This window comes from Vigna angularis, chromosome 10 (genome assembly GCF_016808095.1).
Source record: "Vigna angularis cultivar LongXiaoDou No.4 chromosome 10, ASM1680809v1, whole genome shotgun sequence".
Taxonomy (NCBI): Eukaryota; Viridiplantae; Streptophyta; class Magnoliopsida; order Fabales; family Fabaceae; genus Vigna; species Vigna angularis.
In genome coordinates this window covers 28,159,256-28,181,095 of record NC_068979.1, presented here as the reverse complement: position 1 = coordinate 28,181,095, position 21,840 = coordinate 28,159,256, and the positions used below count along the sequence as shown (strand labels likewise).

At 30.3% G+C, this 21,840-nt stretch overlaps 2 protein-coding genes across 3 annotated transcripts; both read left to right on the top strand.

Moving 5' to 3' along the window:
* Positions 1-1,143: 1,143 nt before the first annotated feature.
* On the top strand, positions 1,144-13,269 carry LOC108336098 (protein RAE1). Of its 2 annotated transcripts, XM_052870123.1 has the most exons (12): positions 1,144-1,370; positions 1,462-1,548; positions 1,660-1,737; positions 1,877-2,070; positions 3,126-3,267; positions 4,853-4,933; positions 8,330-8,458; positions 8,558-8,635; positions 9,019-9,090; positions 9,770-9,807; positions 12,513-12,593; positions 12,884-13,269. In XM_052870123.1, the coding sequence occupies exons 1-12, from the start codon at positions 1,323-1,325 to the stop codon at positions 12,945-12,947; spliced, it is 1,092 nt and encodes a 363-aa protein (XP_052726083.1). In that variant the 5' UTR covers positions 1,144-1,322; the 3' UTR covers positions 12,948-13,269. The 2 variants fall into 2 exon arrangements, with proteins under 2 accessions (XP_052726083.1, XP_017427916.1); XM_017572427.2 differs by lacking the exon at positions 9,770-9,807.
* Positions 13,270-15,554: 2,285 nt separating this feature from the next.
* On the top strand, positions 15,555-20,845 carry LOC108334963 (DNA glycosylase/AP lyase ROS1). Its single transcript, XM_052870060.1, has 19 exons — positions 15,555-15,636; positions 16,033-16,827; positions 17,738-17,828; positions 18,014-18,064; positions 18,305-18,419; positions 18,506-18,585; positions 18,673-18,757; positions 18,854-18,945; positions 19,035-19,103; positions 19,178-19,214; positions 19,296-19,378; positions 19,460-19,762; positions 19,840-19,882; positions 19,953-20,010; positions 20,100-20,173; positions 20,261-20,326; positions 20,414-20,528; positions 20,606-20,644; positions 20,730-20,845. The coding sequence occupies exons 1-19, from the start codon at positions 15,555-15,557 to the stop codon at positions 20,843-20,845; spliced, it is 2,394 nt and encodes a 797-aa protein (XP_052726020.1).
* The last annotated feature ends 995 nt before the right edge of the window (positions 20,846-21,840 follow it).

Sequence of the window (21,840 nt, the reverse complement as noted above, 5' to 3'; positions counted from 1 at the left end):
ACATTATACACGAAAAGTTGTAACCTTATTTTGCATGAGTGTAATCAAACAATACATGTGAATATTGATTTTTTAAAAAAACATAATTCAGTAATGTATTTTATTATTTTTTACACAAATATAAAAAGAAAAAAGTTCATAAAAATTACAAATATTTTAAAACATTATTTTGTATTTATGTTTGAACAAGTAAATAATTAAATTATTTCTTACCATTAAAAAATAATTATAAATTTAAACATTACATAAACCTATATTTAAATATAGAAACAAATTATAATTTGTATAGTAAGATATCTAAGCCAATCGACTGGTAACCCAGACGACCACTGAAGATAAATAAATAAAGCACACAATGGCGAGCTATCTTATGGTCATCCCTGAACGATCGTCCACCCATTAGGTAGAACGATCGTTCAGGGATATCATATGTCTGTCATCGCCGCTCTTGGCATCAATCATCATTCAGCGATCGTTGTCTAACTATCGTCTGTTGATTGAACTAAAGAATGTTTCGGTCAATTTTAGTCAAAATTGACATATTAATCCTAAGAAAACTAAAGAACAAGCGGTTAGAAATATCTGGCCATAATATCGCAAATCACGGAGTCAACTGACCTAGTATCAAGCACGACATAACGATTGTGTTTTCCAGATGGTCAAGCTCTCTAACCAACCGGATTTTTAGGTAAACAGTTTATTTTAATTGTTAGGTTAAATATGAAAAAGCATAAGAAAAAAAGGTACGTTTTTTCCTGAGAGAGATTAAGAAAGAGAATATTGATTTTCTTCTTCGTTTGAACTGAAAAAGGTTCTGTCAATCCCTTTTTTCTGACTTGAGCGTCAGAGTGCCTTTGCAGGTACCCAACCCATTTTCCCTCAAAGAGTTCTAGGTAAGAGGAAGACGTGAGGATAATTGCACTACTGGAACTCATCATACCTATATCTCGGCCTCAACTATTCTACTGAAACATAATTAATAATAAATGATAATGTTAAAGTTTATATATATATATATATATATAGTATTATTATTATTACTATTTTAATTAATATTATTATTATTATTATTCAAGATAAATTGGTGGAATATATAAGATACGACACATGTTATTAAAAAATTATAAAAATCCAACAGTTGAAAACAAGCGAAGCTAAGCCTGTCCCTAAACGGTTTAGGTAAGCACAATGCGCACAATGCTAGTGTGAACCATCTTCATTGAACCCTATGCACCGCAGCACCTTTGCTTTCAGTTCTAATCTTTCACTCTCCTGTCCCACCCCTCAATTTCTCTCTCCTTCCGTGTTATACATTCATCACAATGTCCACCTTCGGAGCCGCAAATACCAATCCCAACAAATCCTTTGAGGTAATAATAATAATAATATTCTCGTACTTCAGCGTTGAATCTGTCACTTTCGTTATTCAGTGTTTTTCCCCCTCGAAAATGAAAATTTCAGGTGGCCCAACCGCCCTCTGATTCAATTTCCAGTCTTTCATTCAGTCCCAAGGCCAATTTCCTCGTCGCAACTTCATGGGATAATCAGGTTTCCTCTTCTCAGTCTTTTAGTTTAATTTTTGTTTATTATCAAATATAAAGACATGACAAAGAACCCTAAATCGTGTTTCTAATTTTCTGTCAATTTCTACTTTGATAGGTTCGTTGTTGGGAGATAACAAGGAATGGGACTGTTGTCTCCAGTACTCCCAAGGCTTCCATTTCTCATGACCAGCCGGTAATGAATTTGAACTCCAAAAATTCCAATAGGTTTTATTAGAAAAAATGGATTATTGTTAATTATTGTTGTTTGGGACTGAAGTGGCATTGGCCATTGGGGGCACCTTTTGATTCTGCTGTTTGTTGTATTTGTGTAGGTTTTGTGTTCTGCTTGGAAGGATGATGGAACAACCGTTTTTTCTGGGGGCTGCGACAAGCAGGTCAAGATGTGGCCACTTACTTCTGGTGGACAACCAATGACTGTTGCCATGCACGATGCACCTGTGAAAGATCTTGCCTGGATACCGGAGATGAATCTTTTAGCTACTGGAAGCTGGGACAAGACCCTGAAGTATGCATCTTGATTATTTTTCTGCATGTTGAAAGTTAGAGGGTTTCTAGTGATGTTGTGTTACTGTAGAAGGATGAAATGTGTCAGTAAGTTGGTACGAAAGAGCATTTTATTTTGTCCACTAAGGTGAAATAAACACGCTTTAAGAGGGGCTCTACATTGAGCTAGCTGAGGTGACATGACAGTTAGTTTGTATTTTAGGTTGGCAGGGGATTAGGAGGCTTATGTCTGCATTGTAGATGGTAGTAGTAAACATTGCCGTTCTTTAGGTTTGGTGTATGAATGGGAAAAAGAGTGTTTTACCTTGAGGAGTTGAGGCCCTTGGTCTTCCTTTTGTCACTCTAAAGTGTACGCCTCTTAATTAAATAAAATTTCTTTCAACAATGATCCTATTGGGGGTTGCTATGCCTAGTTCAGATGAATGTTGCTCAAGCTAGTAGAGAACATTTTTTTTAAAATGTGCAACAATGTAACCCGTATTGTATGTAAATTGCACTAGTTAAATGTAACGCATGCTATGATCATTTGAAAAATTCCTGATTTGCTTTGGGATCACAGAAACTACATCTTTCTGTTAATGTTTTGGTGGGGTGGCCATTTATTGCATGCTCGATTACAAATATTGTAGTGTGCATATGTTTATTATTAGGATAGGATAGGAAGCATACAAATAGAATAACTATGATTTAGAAATGTATATATCAAAATGTTTGGATTCATTTGGAACAGTATCTCCGAATATTGTCACTTTCTGTTTTTTCATGAACTTGCTGAAAGTGAAGTTTAGATATAGTAACCATTTTATGCATCATTACTAAATACTTGGATCTTGGTGTGAGGCTTTTGCAAATTACCATATTTCCTTCTTTTGTTTTATCATTAAGAAGTTTATTATTATTTATTTGGATAGCATTGAGACACTTGTGTTGAGAACTTCAAGTTGTAAAAAATGAGGTTTTCTGTACTAATCCCTTTTCATGTTACATGTGTGGCGGATTATGTTGAAGTTTTAACTAGTTAGTAAATTATTTTAAACTGCACTTTCCTTATTTTAGGTATTGGGATACAAGGCAACCAAATCCAGTGCATACACAACAACTTCCTGATCGGTGTTATGCAATAACAGTCAAACATCCTCTGATGGTTGTGGGAACTGCAGATAGAAATCTGATTGTCTTCAACTTGCAAAATCCTCAGGTAATCTTTCATTCTTCTTTCTAAATTATTTTTCAGTGTTATTTGTAGGTTTGTATGAAATAGGTTGGCATCGTAGTGTAAGTTTTGACTTTTTTGCTAAGGATATGAATTTTCGACTAGAAATTCTATTACTGTTGTCTAATTTGAGTAACATGAATGCTAGTGATAGGTTCAGAAGTGCAAGCTTCATTGTGTGATACTGTAATTGATATTTTAGAACAATAAAATAACAGGAAATGAAAGATAATCTGATAGTGGTGTCTTATCAGCCCAAACCCACAGGATCCCCACACTAGAGAATATTCTCAGTGATCTCACTCTTCTCTATAACTGAATCCCGTGCCCACCTCTCCACCTTCCTCTTATTCCTTATAATATAACTAATTGATTACAAATCAAGCCCTGCCAACCATCCCAGCTCAATACCCTTAAGTCTGTTGCTAGTTTTCCTATAGTAGACCCTCCAAATCTTTGGCCTATTTTCCACATTGGACATGAGCTGGCCCAAGTCTCTGTTTCTCAATTGGCCAGTGTGTGATTCTGTTGCATCATGTGAAATGTGCATTATCTGTTTTTGGCACTTCTGCTCCTTGAAAGTCTAATTTTCCTATAGTAGACCCTCCAAATCTTTGGCCTATTTTCCACATTGGGCATGAGCTGGCCCAAGTCTCTGTTTCTTCATTGGCCAGTATATGATTTTGTTGCATCATGTGAAATGTGCATTATCTGTTTGTGGCACTTCTGCTCCTTGCAAGTGTAATGGTTTAGATTTGTACAAGAACTTGCAAAACACAATATTACATTGTTACCACCTTCACCTGTAAAGTGCATGATGCACGGTGCACGGTGCACTTAACAGGAACAGGATCATCTGAATTTTACTCAGTATTATCACACCTTAGAAAAGCACTAAAATTAGTTAAATTGTTCTGTACACACTGTTAAAATTTGCTTATTGTTCTCACTATCTTGATAACCAAGTAACCAACACCATAGGAGTATCTCTTTCAGGAGTCAGCAAGAGAAAATATAGAATTTATCTTATAGGCCATCACAGCAATTGAAGAAAGTTTTGAAAATATAAAATGAACCCATGAAAATGCAACTCGTTTGAATATGAATGCCCATATTTAACCATTTTATTTTCCCTTTGTGTTTTTGTGTATACATATACTTATTTATATATCAGGGATGTAACAGGGAGAGGCCCTTTTCCTCGTAATGAGAAGAATAGGTATTTCCTTTAGATCTTATAATGCATGGTCAATATTGAAATCCAAAAATCAGTTTAAAAGATTAGTGACTATCCATGTGTGCCTGAATGACCTAAATTTACTTCTATTCTCGTTAAAAGCATCCTCCACGCGATATGGCCCCTATATGTATATAGTTATTTTTCCAACTCTTCTTGCTATTTTCATATGATTTGTTTGTATTCACGTGGTCTATTCTTTTGGGTTTTACACGTATTTAACAAGGAGGAATTAAGAAGCGTTGATTCCATATTGATATATGAGGAGTTATTGATTTCAATAAATGTCAATGATATTTGTTATTCTTCTAATTTATATTGAAATCTCAACAGACTGAATACAAGAGAATTGTATCTCCACTGAAATATCAGACAAGATGTGTTGCAGCTTTTCCAGATCAACAAGGTTTTTTGGTATGTGTTCAGCTCTCACTTTCATTTAAATACACTAATAAAACTTTTATTGTTTCCTTCTTTAGTTTATTTAATCTCATTACTGCTATGATATGGGGCAATTTGGCACTTGGTTTAGGCTTACACGTTAATGTTTTGAAGATCCCCTACATCTCAAGGATTCAAACCTATGTTGCTTGTATGGAAAATTTCAAGTTTCTAGGATATAAATTTACAAAATATACATATATAAGAAGATATGTATACAAACATGATCAAATTGAAGGATGTTAAAAAAATACAAAAGGGCACAACTTATCAAAAAGAGTATCTAGTTTTTTTTTGAATTTTTGTGGTACCTCCTGGTACATACCCATGACTACTGGACATGTACTAGGTTTGAGAATGCAGCCAATGTGAGAAAATTTTTATTATTATCTTGTAGAATATCTCTTATAAAACTGTTGTCTTTTGCTGTACCCATCAACCATATTATAGGGTCCTAGTCTATACATTTTCTTGTCAGCCTTTCGTATTTCAGATTGTATATTTTTCTACACTAATAGAACAACTGAGAGTGATCTCTCAAGTCAATTTTCTCCAAAACTCCTTATTCTCTACATGGTATTAAAGTGGTCGAGTCCTCCTGTGTATCACTTCATGCCTATTGAAATGTAATGTTATTTTATTAATGTTTCTTTTGTGTGTAACCAGCTTTAGGGTTAGGGTTTTAGGCAAGTGCCTTGCCTCTTTTTGTATCCTATATATATACATGAATAAAAAGCATAACAGTGTAGGTTGAATACACCGTGCTCACTATCCATCTTATTCAAGTTGGTATGAAAGTGGGTATGATTGTGCTGTCTTCTTCATCGTCTTGGCAAAGTTTGCCATCATCGTCACTGCTCTTGACTGTCGTTGCTAGCATATTTGCTGCCATCTGATACAGTTTTGTAAAACAAGTTAGGGTTTGGTGTGCCTTGAGGAACGCCTCCTAACCCTGGAGGTTGTTCAACCAACTGGTCATCTATGCTTTGTCATGTGCTGATCTATGCGCATCCCGTTTGTGGTGCGTATCCTTCATGTGCCACATTCTCGTTTTCAGAACTACTCAACGGCACCTCTGTTTGACTTTCCGGCCTCTTCTATCTCTGTTTCTGACCTCATTTTACTATTGCAACGTACCTTTGTGTTGGGACACATGCTCTCATGATTTTAGGGTTTCTCTTGTCTGTTCTCAAGTTTGTTCACTGTTCTCCCTTTGTGAAATGGCTTCAATAGGTTCTGCTCCTTTCTTTTTGGCTACTCCAACCATTACAAGTGCAAGACTTAATTGGAAGAATTATTTGTTTTGGTCTGCCTCCATGGAATTATGGGTTACTTGCTCAGGATACCATGACCACTTTGAAACTGAACTTTTCTGATGGAAACAGGTCCTAGTAGCAAACGCCTCTATGATTCTCCTAATAAGCTAGCATCTCTTAATGAAACCTTGATATGACCTTTATTGCGAGGAAGCTCAAGCTGTTGTTGAAGTGAATATGTTCTTGCAAACTAATTCATTAGAAGAAATTAAGATGATATTGGACTAGTTGTACATGGTGATAATATTTTGTGCCATGAATACAAACTATGATCATTGTGATCAGATTCTCTCTACCCAAGAAGTTTGATCAGTGGTGAGTTTGACAACAAAAGTTCTCTGTGTTCTAACTCCTAATAAGGGAAATCTTCTTATTGCAGTTGAATCTTATGTAAGGGCTGATAAAGTAGCAATACAGGAGGATGTGGTGGTAGAGGTGGTCATCCTCAATACTCCTTTTTAAGAGAATGCTGCAATACTTAAGAAAGAGAAATGCTACTCCTTGCAAGGTTTTCCTGATAAAGTAACAAATATCTCCAAATCTGAGAAATTTGAACCCAAGTTTTTTATAAAGAATATAAAAAATATTTGAGCTTGAAATCTAAGTGTGAAAGCATGCTCCTAAAAAGAGAAGATGAACATAAACTTAGAATAAGAATACAAACGAAACAAGAAGGGGAATAACAAGAACATCTCAGCAACTCAATGGAAACAAAGAAAAGAATGAAGGAGAAGGACTTCTGGATTGATGAAGGACGCCACATCACATGAAGGAGCTTCAAGATAAGTGTTGAATTGACTCACCACTTGATCCTATAATCTAAAGATAAGACCAAAGCAGGGGAACTCTCTCTCTTTCAAAGGCACTCTACAAATGTTCTTGAAATAACTCTCATTCAATATATTCCAAAAGTTCTTTTACAAGGAGAATGAGTAGGCTATTTATAACCTTTGAATCTGAAAATACTAATCCTGATAAAATGTAAACACACCTGGAAATCAAATGCAAATCGAAACCTAGAATTGCCTAACATGTGACCAAAATTTTGAATTACGCAGGAGGGAAAAAAATTTAAAAATTTAAAATTGAGACATGCTTCTTATGCTAGGGTCATGCTTCTTTTGCTTCCTTGCATGCACTCCTTGCCTCTTTGTACAACCATTTGGTTGAGAATTTGGATACTTGTTTTGGGCTTGATAGGATTCAAAATTCTTCTTTCTACTTTGCCTTCTAATGCTTAGACCCCCTTGCCTTCTAATTTCTAAAATTTTACAAACAAAATAAACTTTATTCTACTGGAATTTATTTATTTAAAACTATTTTAGATCCTCCCTTTACATGCATTCATCACTAAGTCTACATTTGTGACGTTTCTTTAGAATCATCTTCTTCATATCCACATCATTAGGGACACAAACTTGGGTATTATGGGAAGCATAAGTCTCACATCTACTAGTATGGGATGCTTGGTGGAGTATTTAAATGTTTGGTTCTCCCCTCTTAGTAGCTTGCTTTTGAGTGTGGGTTCCCCAAGTACTTTGGTACTTATCATTTGTGATTGCTTGATTCCGTTTATGATGCAATGCTGTTATGAATTGTCACAACAACTTCATTGATGATGTTTCAACAGTCTCCTATATAGTTCCTATATATTCTGCAGCGTACACACATTACAAATCATGATTCTGTTTAGTATCTAGGTGATTAGACCACTTCGAGACTCCTGAATTTTCTCATTTTCTCTTCACTTTTCCTTTTTCTTCACTTGCCCTCAGTTTGTGTTCTCTTGAACATGTCCATGTTTTCCTTCAACTATAATTGACTTGTATTACATATACAAATATATTTGACTTGTATTACATATACAAATTCAGACATTAATACCGTTTCTGAGTTTAACTAGTCTCCCCTGTCACATCTATGATTTTGTTTTTTTCCTGCAGTTATTCTTGTTAAATCCTTGCTGTATATTTGTTGAAAATTATTATTTTTTGCTTTAAAAATCTGAACTGCTGGAATTATGGAGTATTGACTATACACTATTTCTCTGTAGGTTGGCTCAATAGAAGGAAGGGTTGGAGTACATCACCTGGATGATGCACAACAAACCAAGAATTTTACTTTTAAATGCCACAGAGAGAACAATGAGATATATTCAGTCAACTCCTTAAATTTCCATCCGGTAGTACACCATATAACATGAAGATTAGTTTAATTTATTTTCAAGCTGTGGATTTAATATTCTTCTATGTAAGATCTGATTTTATGTCTTGGCTTTCAGATACATCACACTTTTGCTACTGCCGGATCTGATGGCGCTTTTAATTTCTGGGACAAGGACAGTAAACAGAGGCTCAAGGTTCCTTCTTTCTTTGATACTCTATTCTTACTTGTCCTTTCATTCTGAAACTGATCTCTGGAATTTCCATAACATACTTATGTTGTTGCTAATTTCTGCATAAAGTAATATTTTTTTCTCCTATTTCATAGTAGAACCTATCTGTATGTATGTCTAAAACACCTGGTAACCAAGATATTACTGTTATTCTCCTTTCAAGCCATTCATTTTTATAGAATTGTATATGTTCCTAATGTATACCACACTGTATTTATACTATTTTACAGAATCAATTATAATATGTTTGGCAGGCTATGATTGGATACGTTCATCTTGTATACGTTCAATCCTTTGGAGTATTTGTTTTTATTGTCATATGCTTACAAGACTTTAATGTTTGGCAGGCTATGCAAAGATGTAGTCAACCCATACCTTGCAGTGCATTCAATAATGATGGTTCCATATTTGCTTATGCGGTATGTTCCATTTTCTGTTTTTTCACGAATCATACTTCTCCACTTTTATACAGTTATTATTTTTTTCGCTTTAATTCTCATGACCTTCCATTTGAATAATGTGATGGAATAAAGAATTTTTTTATTAATTGCAATCATTCTAATTACATTTTCAACTCTTTTATTTGTAACAATCACATTCTCAGATTAAAATTAAACCTGCCAGAATAAATGTGTAGATTCTAGGAATATTTTTCCTAATTATTATTGAGATATTAAGATATTTTTTATCCTAGTAATCTCCTATTTACAACATTGTTCCTCAAGTTGGTAAATGACTATAGTTCATTTTCAACTCTCCTACAAGATCTTAGAATCTGACCTGAGAAAGTGCCTTAGTGAAGATGGCTGCTAACTGAAGTCTCGTATAGACATGGGTTGTAATCACCAGCCTCTGTCAATATTATCTTTGATAAAATGCTTGTCAATTTTGATACGTTTGATTTATCATGTTGTACTAGATTACGAGGAATGTTCATGACTGACTTATTATCTACAATACAATTGTATGAGGATGTCAACCTTTATTTTAAGGTTATATAATATGATCTTCATTTAGAGGCTTTTACACACAGCTTGAGTAAGGACTTGAAATTTAGTTTCCATACTTGAACGAGAATCTTACTTTTTGCTTTTCTAGGTCACTAGACTTTCTCCTAGAAGCATACCATACAAAAGGTAAAATGTTTAGTCAATAACATAGTCTGCATCAGTATATATCTTCTGGGTCGCCACTTTTTCCATTTTAAGCCATTATTTTCGGTTTCATCATGTCATGAATAGAGTAAGTTTACGTCTTTATGAATAAAGCATGATCTCCTTAGCTTTGCTTATATTCTAAGGAACCATGCTCTTGGAGATTGCTAAAGACCACATAAGGCCTTTTTTAGGAGGCATACCTTATTCCTTTTACTATGAGTTTCAAATCCTAGAGGAATCTCTATGTCCACTTCTCTTTCTCAAGCTCCATGAAGAAAGACATTATTCACATCGACTATGTTCATGGCTTGAGTCCTATGTTCACTTTTCATGGCTTATTGGACTAAGGTAGGAATTTCATTGGCATCAATGGTAGGAATTTCATTTACCATTACGTTCAGAGCTCCTCACCCCTGATATTTTTTCCCCCAAAGAATGTCTTCTTCCACATATCAATTGGTTCTATCCCGCTTGTGCGGGTTCCATGACTGAGATCTTGGGCATCCCTGCAAAGGCAATGCAAATATAGTAATTGATAGGAAGGAGAGATCCTCTGCGTCAGGTTTTTTCTCCCCAGAATTGCTGGGCTGACCAAAAAGGATTTTGTCTCATTAAAAGTGAGTTCCATTGTGATAAAGACAAATGACTTGGAGGTTGATAACATTTGTACACATTTTTGTTAGAAGGATAACTAATAAAGACTCATTTAAGAGCTATAGCATTTAATTTATTGCAATTAGGATTATTAGAGTGAACAAGAACAGTCCGACCTAACAAAGTATTGATGACACTAAGGCTCTGTTCTTTTGAGGGGATTTGAGAGGATTTGAAGATAATGTTTTTTGTCATTTATTTGAGTGAATTTGGAGGTAAATGAGAGTGAATTTGGAAATAAAATTTGTGAGAATTAGTATAGAATTGTATTGACATGACAAATTAAAAAAAATTATTTCCAAATTCACTTTTATTTACCTTCAAATTCACTCAAATAAACGATAAAAAAAATTATCTTCAAATCCTCTCAAATCCTTTCAAATCCATCCTCTCAAATCCACTCAAAAGAACAGGGCCTAAGGGAGAAGGGGGAACAAAAGACAATAGCAGTTCAGTAAGACTAATGTCACTTAAGACATGAGTGGGTAACATGTTGATGAGATATGTAACGCTTCACACAATTTCTTCCTAGTATGTTTTAGGAACAAATATCTGGAAAATGAGAGCTCTAGCTACTTTTAGGAGATGATGATTATTCCCTTTTGCAGCCCCATTTTGTTAGAGTATTAGCACATGTTAGTTCATGAACAATATCATTAAGGGACAGAAATTTGGAGAATTCATGGTTCATATCTCTAGTACCATTATCGGTCCTAATTTTTATGTTTTTCTCAAATTTATTTTTGACCAGAGAAAAGAAATCAAGACTGGGAATGCCTCGACTTACTTTTCATAACACATGTTCATCTGACATGAATATAGTCGTCTAGTCCTAGAGATGGAATCTAAAATGGGTCTGTAAACGTCATATTGAATTAAATTGAGGGTAAATTGCTCGTTTTATTGCTACTTGGAAAGACGAGCGAAGCTTGAAACTCCTAGCCAACAAGTGTTTGATTCGATTGATTTTCAATCTTTCATCCAAAAACATAGTCCATCAGCCAAGCCCTTTTGACTCTCCTGTTACTCCAGTTTTAGATGCATTGTAACAATTGACAAATGTCAATTGAAATACTGCATGGCTATTTTGAGCTTTGGATATTATTTATTGGAATGCAAGAAAATAAACCATTAACAAAAAAAAAACTAGTTCTGGTGAAATGATGGATATATTAGGTATATATGACGTGTATCATGAGTTTTTATTTATTTAGTAGAATTTTATTGCATGAGGTTGTAAACTTCAAGCATGTGTTATACAAAAAAGGTCATTTTCATCGTGGCAAGTTCTTGAAAGACACAATACAAAGATAAACGAATACTGAACAGTTCAAGTCTTTTTTGTTAGTTTTTGTACAGATAAGATTATTTGTCAATTGTGGGACATATAAAACGCCATTTAATTCAAGAGATGATTCTAACAATATACTCCCGGATCCACACATGGGTATGATCTATTATCATTTGCAATTGTAATGAGTTCACTATTCATTTTAATGTATGAATAGGAAACAAGGAAACAAAGTCATGTGATTAGTTGCTTTTAACTCAAGAATCCAAACACCCTATGACACATGCCCAATTGTAAGTCATGTGATTATTTGCTATTAACTCAAGAATCCAAACACCCTATGACACATGCCCAATTGTATTGAAGGAATGGACAAGGTACATGATCGAGGGACTTATTAATTGGTTCAATCATTTTCTTCAATAGTGCTATCGATATTGGATAACGGAAAATATCGGAGACCCATAAATTCTTGATAAAGTTATAACGGATACCATTTGGGTTATATGCCGACAGTGGCATGCGGTGGTGTGTATGATCTGATTGAGATGCATGTTTTGGCTATATAATTGAAGTCTTTGTCTTGTTTGCTTTCGCTCGTATGGCACACATTTCATTCTTCAACTTTATGAACTTGCTTGGAAAATAAAGTATAAAGTTAGCTTGTTTTTGTTGACATACAAACGTGAACCATCCGTTGAATTTTATTTGGTTCTGAAACCTTCATTCATTTATTTAGGTTTGTTATGATTGGAGCAAGGGTGCAGAAAATCACAATCCAGCTACAGCGAAGAACTACATTTATTTGCACTTACCACAGGTAGGCCTATGCATACGTGTACATGCATGCTTGAGTTGTATGATCTTTCCATGAACATATTGAACAACTCACTGGATGTATGAGACTGAATGAATGTAAAATAGTGAAACATAATGAAACAATTGTTATTCTTTCACTTAGAATATGATTAAACAATGATCAACTCGCATTTAAGAGGGGTACCCCATTTAAGTTGAGGGATGCTTCATTCGTGTCCTGTAAATATTAACTATCGTTTATTTCAAATTTTTTTCCCATTTTAAGACTAACCTTGTTTCTCATGTGAACAGGAGTCTGAGGTTAAAGGTAAGCCACGAGCTGGAGCCACGGGAAGAAAGTGAAGTTTCATGCTAAAGGGCCATTTCGTTTTGGCACTCACGGTGATTTAGTAGAACCAGCTAAACTGAGAAAATTCATACTTTGATTTTTTTAATCTGAAATTTTCCTAGGATAGCCCATTTTTCTACCCTATCGGTGTACTTTATTATGATTTAGGTTAGGCAGTTTCAGATGAAGCTGATATATGTTTTACACTTTATGGTAGATAAGTTTTGTAGGAGGTTCATTTCTCCATCCCTTTGACATCATCCTCAATGAGAACTGTATTTTAAACTGTATTTTGACGTGCATTGCACATATTATTTTCAATTATTAGGAATTGCGTTTTAATTTTTTTTAATTCAACTTAGGACTGAAGATATTGAAAATAGCAGATTAATAAATATTAGGTGTTAAGAAAATTTTCAAAAATTGTTGAATAAAATTCTTCAAATTATTTTTATTAAAATTAAAAAAAAAAAGCTTGTCTAACCTTTATTTTACTTTATTATTTTATAACTGTACATCGAGAAACTTATTTAAAAGTTATTAATTCCAATTAAGTATCTAATGTGGGCCGCTATTTTTTTATCAGCACTTGCAAACATGGTATATAATGAATTAAATATGATGGGTTCAACAAGGCTTAATTTAATTAAGAGTTAATTAATTTACAGCATTCATTGACATGTATCTAATGGAGTATTTTACTTTGAAATTAGTTTGTATTTTTTGACCTTTTATTAATGTTTAAAACTAAATACATTAATTTGATTTTAATTCAATATTCAAAATTAATATAATATTGTCTAAAAATAATATATATTTACTTAAAATATAAATACTAGGAAAGCCTTGACCTATTTTCATTTCATAAAAAATGTTTCATTTAGTATATATGAACTATGTTTACAAGTTTTTATTGAGTTAATTAATAAATTTCTCATTTAATAGTAATTTTATCTGTTGTTTCTTTAGTTCCGTATTTTTTATCACTGATATTCTTTAAAATTTTATGAGTTGAGATCAATTCCAATCCATCAGAATCTAGAAGCACCACCTTCTGCTGTGATTGGTAGTCACAGACTAAGTTTAATAATTTTTCTGAATTTTTATAATCAATTCATAACTTGCATTAATAGAAATTTACTTGAATTTTCATTTTCCAAATTCAAAAAATAATTTTAGAAATAATTGTTTCGGTATCCAATAGTATAACTGTATTTAAAAATTCAGATGAAAAATAATTTAAACATCTACGCTTTTAAAATAATATGAGTATGAATAATTTGGATTTTTTATACTCTGACTGAACTTTTTTTTTTATCAAAGGTTATATTTCATATATAAAATATCTCACTAATAATAAAAAAATGTCATTTTAATAGAAAAATCATTTGTTGATTTCAAAAGAGATATAGAAATCCTATAATATTTATCAGTTTTAAAATTTGTTTGATACAATAATTAAAATATCTAAATTTATTCTTCAATTTAAGTTTTATTGTTTTAAAAAAAATATCAGTATTTCTCTTAAAGAAAAGATCAAAACATTGGAAATAATAATGATTTTTGTACTTTTATTCTAATGAGAATAAAAACAACCTTTATCTTATTATTTTATTTTTAAATTGTTTAAATATTATTTTCTTAACAAACTAATTTATTTAACAAGAATTTAAATATAAAAATAAGTTATATAAATTTAATATTTTTAATAATTATTAACTAAGGAACATCAGAAAAAAAATTAACAATATATAACAACCTACAAATCATTCACCACGTAAAAAAAAGTAATAATTAGTTAGACACATTCAATTTTTTCAAAACAGTAAAATATATGTTTAAGCCTTTAAACAACTACCTTCTAAATACAATTAATTTTTATACATGTTTCAATCAATTTATCTTTTTATATTTTTACATTCAATAAGCGAATAGGACCAATTAAATTTTCAAATAATTTATTTTTTTATAAATTATTAATTGAAATATTTAATAATAAATAAAATTATTTTTTAATTTTATAAAATGCAAACATATAATCATATCAATGTCTATTTTGTCTAGTTCTAAATGAGAGAAATGAGCTGTGCTACCTAAAGTCATTATACCACCTAAGACACATAGAGTTACATATATAACCGGTTAGATATCACTTTAAATATAAAATAAACATTATTAATTTTTATTAAGATTATAATAAAAAGAAAGAATTTTAAAATATATTAATAATAATTCATAATTATTATCATATTCCAAAAGATACAAGTTATAATTATAATATTAAATACTAAAATTTAAACTGAAATATTATGGTTTTAATAAATTCTCATATCTATCTTTCAATCAAACAAAAATAAAAACTGGCATTAATTTAAAGTCTTGTATCACTAAAAGTATATTTAAATTAATAATTAATAATTGATATAATATTAGAAAAAATACAAAATACAGTTATTATAATATTAGAATATTAAGAAAATATAGAATACCAATTTGTTTAAAAAAATATAAATTAAAAATAAATATTAGAATTATAATCCTAACTGACTTTCAAATTCGGTGAGATAAACAACGTTTTATCTTTGTTTCTATCACACTATTCCACTCCAAAATCATCCATACTTAGAACATATGATGAAGAATGTTGAAAACAAAGATGCATCCAATTCTGAGACTTTTGCAAAGTCCAAACTCGTTATGGAACATGATGTCAGAGGTACTGTTGCTCAATTCTTAATTTTTCATGGTTTAACTATAAATTGTATTCTTTTATAAAGATGTGGAAGGTGAGAAATTTAGGTCTTTACATTGCTTTTGTAATTGGTCATATCATTTTGGCATATTAGCTGAATATATATTTAGAATTTTGAGCTTAAAATGAAGTTATCTGCATTTTTCAATAGCTTTTTATGGATTTTGCGGTACTCCAATATGGTTTTTAAATGAACAGCACATGCTTTGCTTTGTGGTGATTTGGTTTAATGAACATAATTGTGCAGAATTGTGCTTCCCATGATCATTGATAAATGGTTTTACCTTTATAAAAATCTTTCATTTCTATATAAGCTTAAAAATACTTATTTTAATGTTTTAACTCTTTTTTTCTACACAGATGAATTTGGTTTACCTTCTTTTTCAAAGAAGAGAAAGAAGAGGGAAGATACTAATGATCAATTGCCCAGCAAAGGTAAAAAGAAGGTGTTTCGACCTAAATTGGTGTCTCAAATACCTAAAAGAAGAAAAAAATCTCAAGTCAAAAGTAAGACTCCAAAACCTTCAACCCCGGAACAAAGAGAAAATAACATAAGAAGGGGTGGTTCTTGCGAGAGGCAGTTGTTCAATGAAGATTCTTCAAATGCTAGCAACGAAATAGGCATTCAACACAATTCAGTGCAAAGTTATCACAAAATGTCATCTTTATCAGGTTTATGTCTACTAAAAGAGAAACAAATTGGATCAGAATTTCCATTCTTGTTCAAGAAAAAGAGAGTCCTTAAAAGAAGATTGCATTTGCTAAAATTCTTGACCCCTATTGAAAAAAGGAGATCAAAGTGGTTCAGTAGAAAGAGAAGACAAAAGGTAGATTTCAGTGTAGATGATAGCAATTTCAAGAATAAGATGCTGATAAATAGAATCAAGAAATTTTCTTCTTTGATGAAAAAAGGTAAAAGTAAAAAGATCAATGAGCTTGATAACTGCAAAGACTCTCGAAAATTGGTTCTTTACAAAAAGTCAGCTTTAAATGATAGTTTACTTGATGAGGAAACATCAAGAGTGTGGAAGTTGCTGGAGCAGGAAAAAGGGCATGATGAGAATGATGAGATGAAGAGAAAATATTGGGAAAACATCAGAAAAATATATCAATGCAAGGTTGAATCATTCATAGATCACATGCATTTCATTCAAGGTTTGTTTTTGTTTATGTTTTTTGGTTTCATAGTTATCCAAATATTTTTTATTCATTTTATTAAATTAACTGGAAATCTGAGAGAATCCTTTTAATTTTAATTAATCAGATATCAATTGTCATGAGTTCTATTTTCATAGACAACTAAAGTATCAGTTTAGAATAGAGAGTCATCCCTGTCAAATTGAGTTTGTTTAAAACTAAGCTAAAATAATAGAAATTAAACATGTTATTTAACAAACTCTCAGTTCATAAGGAAACATAACATGTTTTAGCTCTGTTAACTATTTATTGTTAGTGAAGATTAACTTTTATATAGAAATAGAACCTTACCAACTATAGTCTTCAAAATATCTAGAAGAATTCATGTATTTTTCTAAAACATGCTCTACAAGTAATCTTTTGAATAATATTTTAGTGTCTACCATTAAAACATTTATTTTGTTATTAAAACATTATTGGCTTAATAATTACTATCTTAATTGAGAGTTACTTTTAATATTAACATAGAATATGTGTGTAAGGTATTAATTTTGTAGTTGGAGTATATTGGTAAAGTATTACAATTGATAAACTTTTTGTTTACTTTTTATTCAAAATTTTAATTTTGTTACACTATATATTAAGAAGCTATAATTTATACCAATTATTTTATGGAATCGTGTTATCCAAATTCAAAATATAATATTATTATGTTTCTCTCTATGTGAGAAAAAAATATTACCCATAATAAATTTATAAAATGGAAAACTTTTGTTATATATGTATTATTTTATTATTGTTTTGCATATGGAGTTTTTTTTTTTGCGTTTTTTTACTAATGATTTATGATGTGAATATAAAAATTATTAATGATAGCAAATTTGATACTGTTTTTATTTTTTTTATTTGGTTGGTGATAACTTGACAGGAGACAGACGTTTTCTACCATGGAAAGGTTCAGTTTTGGATTCTGTGATAGGAGTCTTCTTAACACAAAATGTGGCTGACTATTTATCAAGGTAAAGTTAATTATTTTTTGTTTAATGTATGTGTTTGTCTAAGAAATTTATTATACAAACAAGAATAATTTGATGTTTTCATTTTATTATAAAATGTTTATGAAATATATAATTTTTTAAACAAACCCATTTAAATCCTTGATTTCAAATTGCTTATTTATGTTTACTTATGATCTTTGGTGAAGCTCCGCGTTCATGTCACTTGCTTCAAAGTTTTCTTTAGAGAAAAAAGAAAGGAATCTGGAAAAAGAAGAAAAAGAAGATGAAAAAGAAAAGAAAGAAGATGAAGATAAAAATGAGTCAAGTTCTATCAAAATTGATGATAAAGGAACAACTAATGTAAGAAGTGAAGAGACAAACGTTGTTGATGAGAAAAAGTCAAAGGAAAAGAAAACAAAAGAAGAAGAAGAAGAGATGAGAAAAAAGAGAGAATATTGGGATTCATTAAGAAAAATATATACTAAAAATTATCGAAGTGAAGATTATATGGATTCTGTGGATTGGGAAGCAGTGAGAGTTGCAAAAAAAAGAGAAGTTGCACAAACTATAGCAGCTCGAGGTCAGCATAATATCATAGGAGAAAGAATACAGGTATATCACCTTTTTTTCTTATTATTTTATTTAATTTCATTCTCTTATTAATAAAATAATCATTTTGTTATAAATTATTTTTACAGGATTTACTTAAGAGTTTGATGGAATCCAACGGAAGCCTAGACTTGGAATGGTTAAGATATGCTCCACCAAAAGACGTAAAGTAAGTTTAAAACACTTATTTCATTTGTTAAAAATTTATTTATGATTATGACTTTATTAATTATAAACATAATCACTGTTGTTATAGAGAATATCTGTTGGCCATAGGAGGATTGGGATTAAAGAGTGTTGAGTGCGTTAGACTTTTAGCCCTCCATCACACTGCTTTTCCGGTAATTCTTTTTATTAAATACAAATTAATTATTTTTAAATTGTATATAAAAAATGTTTGTGTATATAACATAATTGTTTTTTTTGTTAATATTAAGGTGGACATAAATGTTACAAGAATTGTTGTCCGTTTAGGATGGGTTCCCATCCAACCATTGCCAGAATATATTCAAATACATAATTTAGAGATGTAAGTTTCCATCATTCAATTTTTATTAATTTATGGATATTTATTAGCCTATTTATTAATTACTTTAATTTAACTTTTTTAATGTATAGGTTTCCTGATTCAGATAAAATTCAACAATACCTTTGGCCACGGTTATGCACACTTGATCCGCCTCAATTGTAAGGATGGCATCCTAATCTACACATCTTAAATTAATTATTTTTTATTATTTTTCATATATTACTTTTAACAGGTATGAATTGCATTATCAACTCATAACTTTTGGAAAGGTAAATATGATTATTATATTATTATTTTAGATTTTTTATTTTATTTATAAGAGTCACGTGATCATTTAAAATTATTTTCAGGTCTTCTGCACAAAACAAAAGCCAAATTGTAATGCTTGTCCATTGAAAAGTGATTGTAAATATTTTGCAAGTGCTTTTTCGAGGTAAAAATTTCATTTTATATAAATTCTAATACATAAGTGTACATTTATTTATTCTAATTCAATAATATTGTACTTATATAGAGAAAAATTAGCCTTGCCGGAATCAAAGCTAGATTACGAAGATAAAACAGTATCAAAATTTGCTTTACCTGAACCAACATGTCTGATTTATGAGCCAAAAAGATGTGAACCTACCATTGAGCATCCACCATCACCAGAACATGTAGATGATTGTAAAGACATTGAAGACATTTCAAAAGATTATTATAATTCAGAATCTAAGGAAGATATCAGTCTATCCAAAGCTATAATTACATCTTATGCAGATCATATTCCTATGCAAAAAATGAAGGATGTTAGTCGTCTAAAAACAGAGCGTTTAGTGTAAGTTTCTCATTCAATTTAAATATTATATTTTAAAAAAAATGTTATCTGATATTTTGTTTTTAATTTTCTTGTAGTTATGTTCTTCCAGATAATCATCCTTTGTTGTCGGCGATGCAGGTTTGTTCTTCTATTTTAAAAATAAAATATTTTTTATATATGTTTTTAACACAAAAGAATATATATGCAGTGTGAACAAAGGCAAGCAGATGATCCTTGCCCTTATCTCCTAATATTATGGGATAGAGGTATATTATTATGACGTAAAATTATTTATTATATTATAAAACATTTATTTTATAGTAAAATATTAATTTTATACTTTATGTTTATTCAGGTGAATTAGAAGATTCATGTGAATCAAATTTGGACGAGGAAGCAAATACACTTACTATTCCTGCAACTCTTTTGGTAATTAAATTTAAGATTTCAAAAAAATAAATAAATTATATTCAATAATTAATAATTTATAATTTATAATTTATAATTTATAAACAGATACCATGTCGAAGTGCTATGAGGAGTCGTTTTCCACTTAATGGGACGTATTTTCAAGTTAACGAAGTAAGTATTGTTGAAATGTTTTAAAATTTAGGTTAGTTTTTGTAATATTTATGCTAATTTTTTTCATTTTTGTTAATTATGTTTCAGGTGTTTGTTGATTATGCTTCAATGATACATCCTATCAATGTACCAAGAAAGTGGTTATGGAACTTAGATCAACGAATAGTTTATATTGGGACGACTGTTTCATCAATCATGCGAGGTAACTAAATTCATTAAATTAATATATGATTATAAATACTATACTGTTTGTGATAAAATATATATATATTTTTATAGGTTTGTCTCTGGGTCAAATTCAAGATTGTTTTTGGAATGGTAAGAAACTATTTAATTATTACTTATTAATATGTTAAATATAACTATAAAATTATATATTGTTAAAAATATATGAATTTTGCAGGTTTTGTTTGTGTGAGAGCATTTGATGTGAAGACCAGAGCACCTAGACCTATATCTGAGATGTTACATCGCAACACAACCGCTAAACTTAGAAAAGGTAAAGGAACAAAAAAATAATTTTTTTTTGTATAATTGAGAAAACTTTTAATATATATAGTTGGATGATTTATTATATTGGAATATATGTATAGTGTAATACAGCATTAATTTGATATTTTAGATGTTTTCATTTACAATTTTTAAATTATAAAAGTATTTGTAAAAAGAAAGAATAACTTAATTAATTACTCTTATATTTGTGTATTTATAGAAATTATAGATTAAAAATCAATTAATATAAAGTATAATATTAGTTAAGTGTTTGTATCATTGAATTAATATTTTTAAATTAAATTGTAAAATATTATATTTAATTAAGTTAAATAATTATTATAAAATAAAATATTATATATTGTTATACATCTAATTTTATTTTCTAATCGTACTATTTTTTATAGTTTCCAATTTTTATCGTTTAAAGTTATATGGATGAAAAATTGAAAAAGATTTGTATAATAATTAAAAAGAGTTAAGGATAATAAGGTTGTTCAACAAAAATAAATAATTTTAATAAATTTTTAAGAAAATAAATTTCGAATTAAGGTTACATATACAGTCAGATTTTTGTTATTTTGAAAAAGAATAATAATAAAATAAAATAAAAGTCAAAAATGGATATTGAAATTCAGTTTATTGACTTGTGAAATGATTGTTGTGTGTTTAATGAATAGAAAACATTTATTAAATAAACTACATATGCCAAAGTATCACGGTTGAAGATGTTTGAAGTAAAGTTTCATATGTTATTATTTTAAAATTTATTCCAATGTTTTGTCTTGTAGTTTAATGGATTTTTTTTAAATGTATTTCTGTTTTAATTAATGAACTTGTTATAATTGATTATAAGGGAGATGATTGTTGACAAGGGATCATTCATGTTCGATTACAATAAACCTCTGTGTAATTAGTCAATATTTAAGACAATAACCCATAAATCCTTTCAATTGTAAATCATTTAAATTGTAAATGTTTTTTTAAGTTTTTCTTATATATCTTTACAAGATAGTTCTTTA

What these genes read in the sequence shown, in the direction of transcription:
- LOC108336098 (XM_052870123.1), top strand. Translation starts at nt 1,323, where the DNA reads ATGTCCACCTTCGGAGCCGCAAATACCAATCCCAACAAATCCTTTGAG. An exon ending in CCATTTCTCATGACCAGCCG is followed by an intron (nt 1,738 to 1,876) that starts GTAATGAATTTG and finishes GTATTTGTGTAG; the next exon opens with GTTTTGTGTTCTGCTTGGAA. An exon ending in TTTATTTGCACTTACCACAG is followed by an intron (nt 12,594 to 12,883) that starts GTAGGCCTATGC and finishes TCATGTGAACAG; the next exon opens with GAGTCTGAGGTTAAAGGTAA.
- LOC108334963 (XM_052870060.1), top strand. Translation starts at nt 15,555, where the DNA reads ATGAAGAATGTTGAAAACAAAGATGCATCCAATTCTGAGACTTTTGCA. An exon ending in GTGGCTGACTATTTATCAAG is followed by an intron (nt 17,829 to 18,013) that starts GTAAAGTTAATT and finishes TCTTTGGTGAAG; the next exon opens with CTCCGCGTTCATGTCACTTG. An exon ending in CAAATACATAATTTAGAGAT is followed by an intron (nt 18,946 to 19,034) that starts GTAAGTTTCCAT and finishes TTTAATGTATAG; the next exon opens with GTTTCCTGATTCAGATAAAA.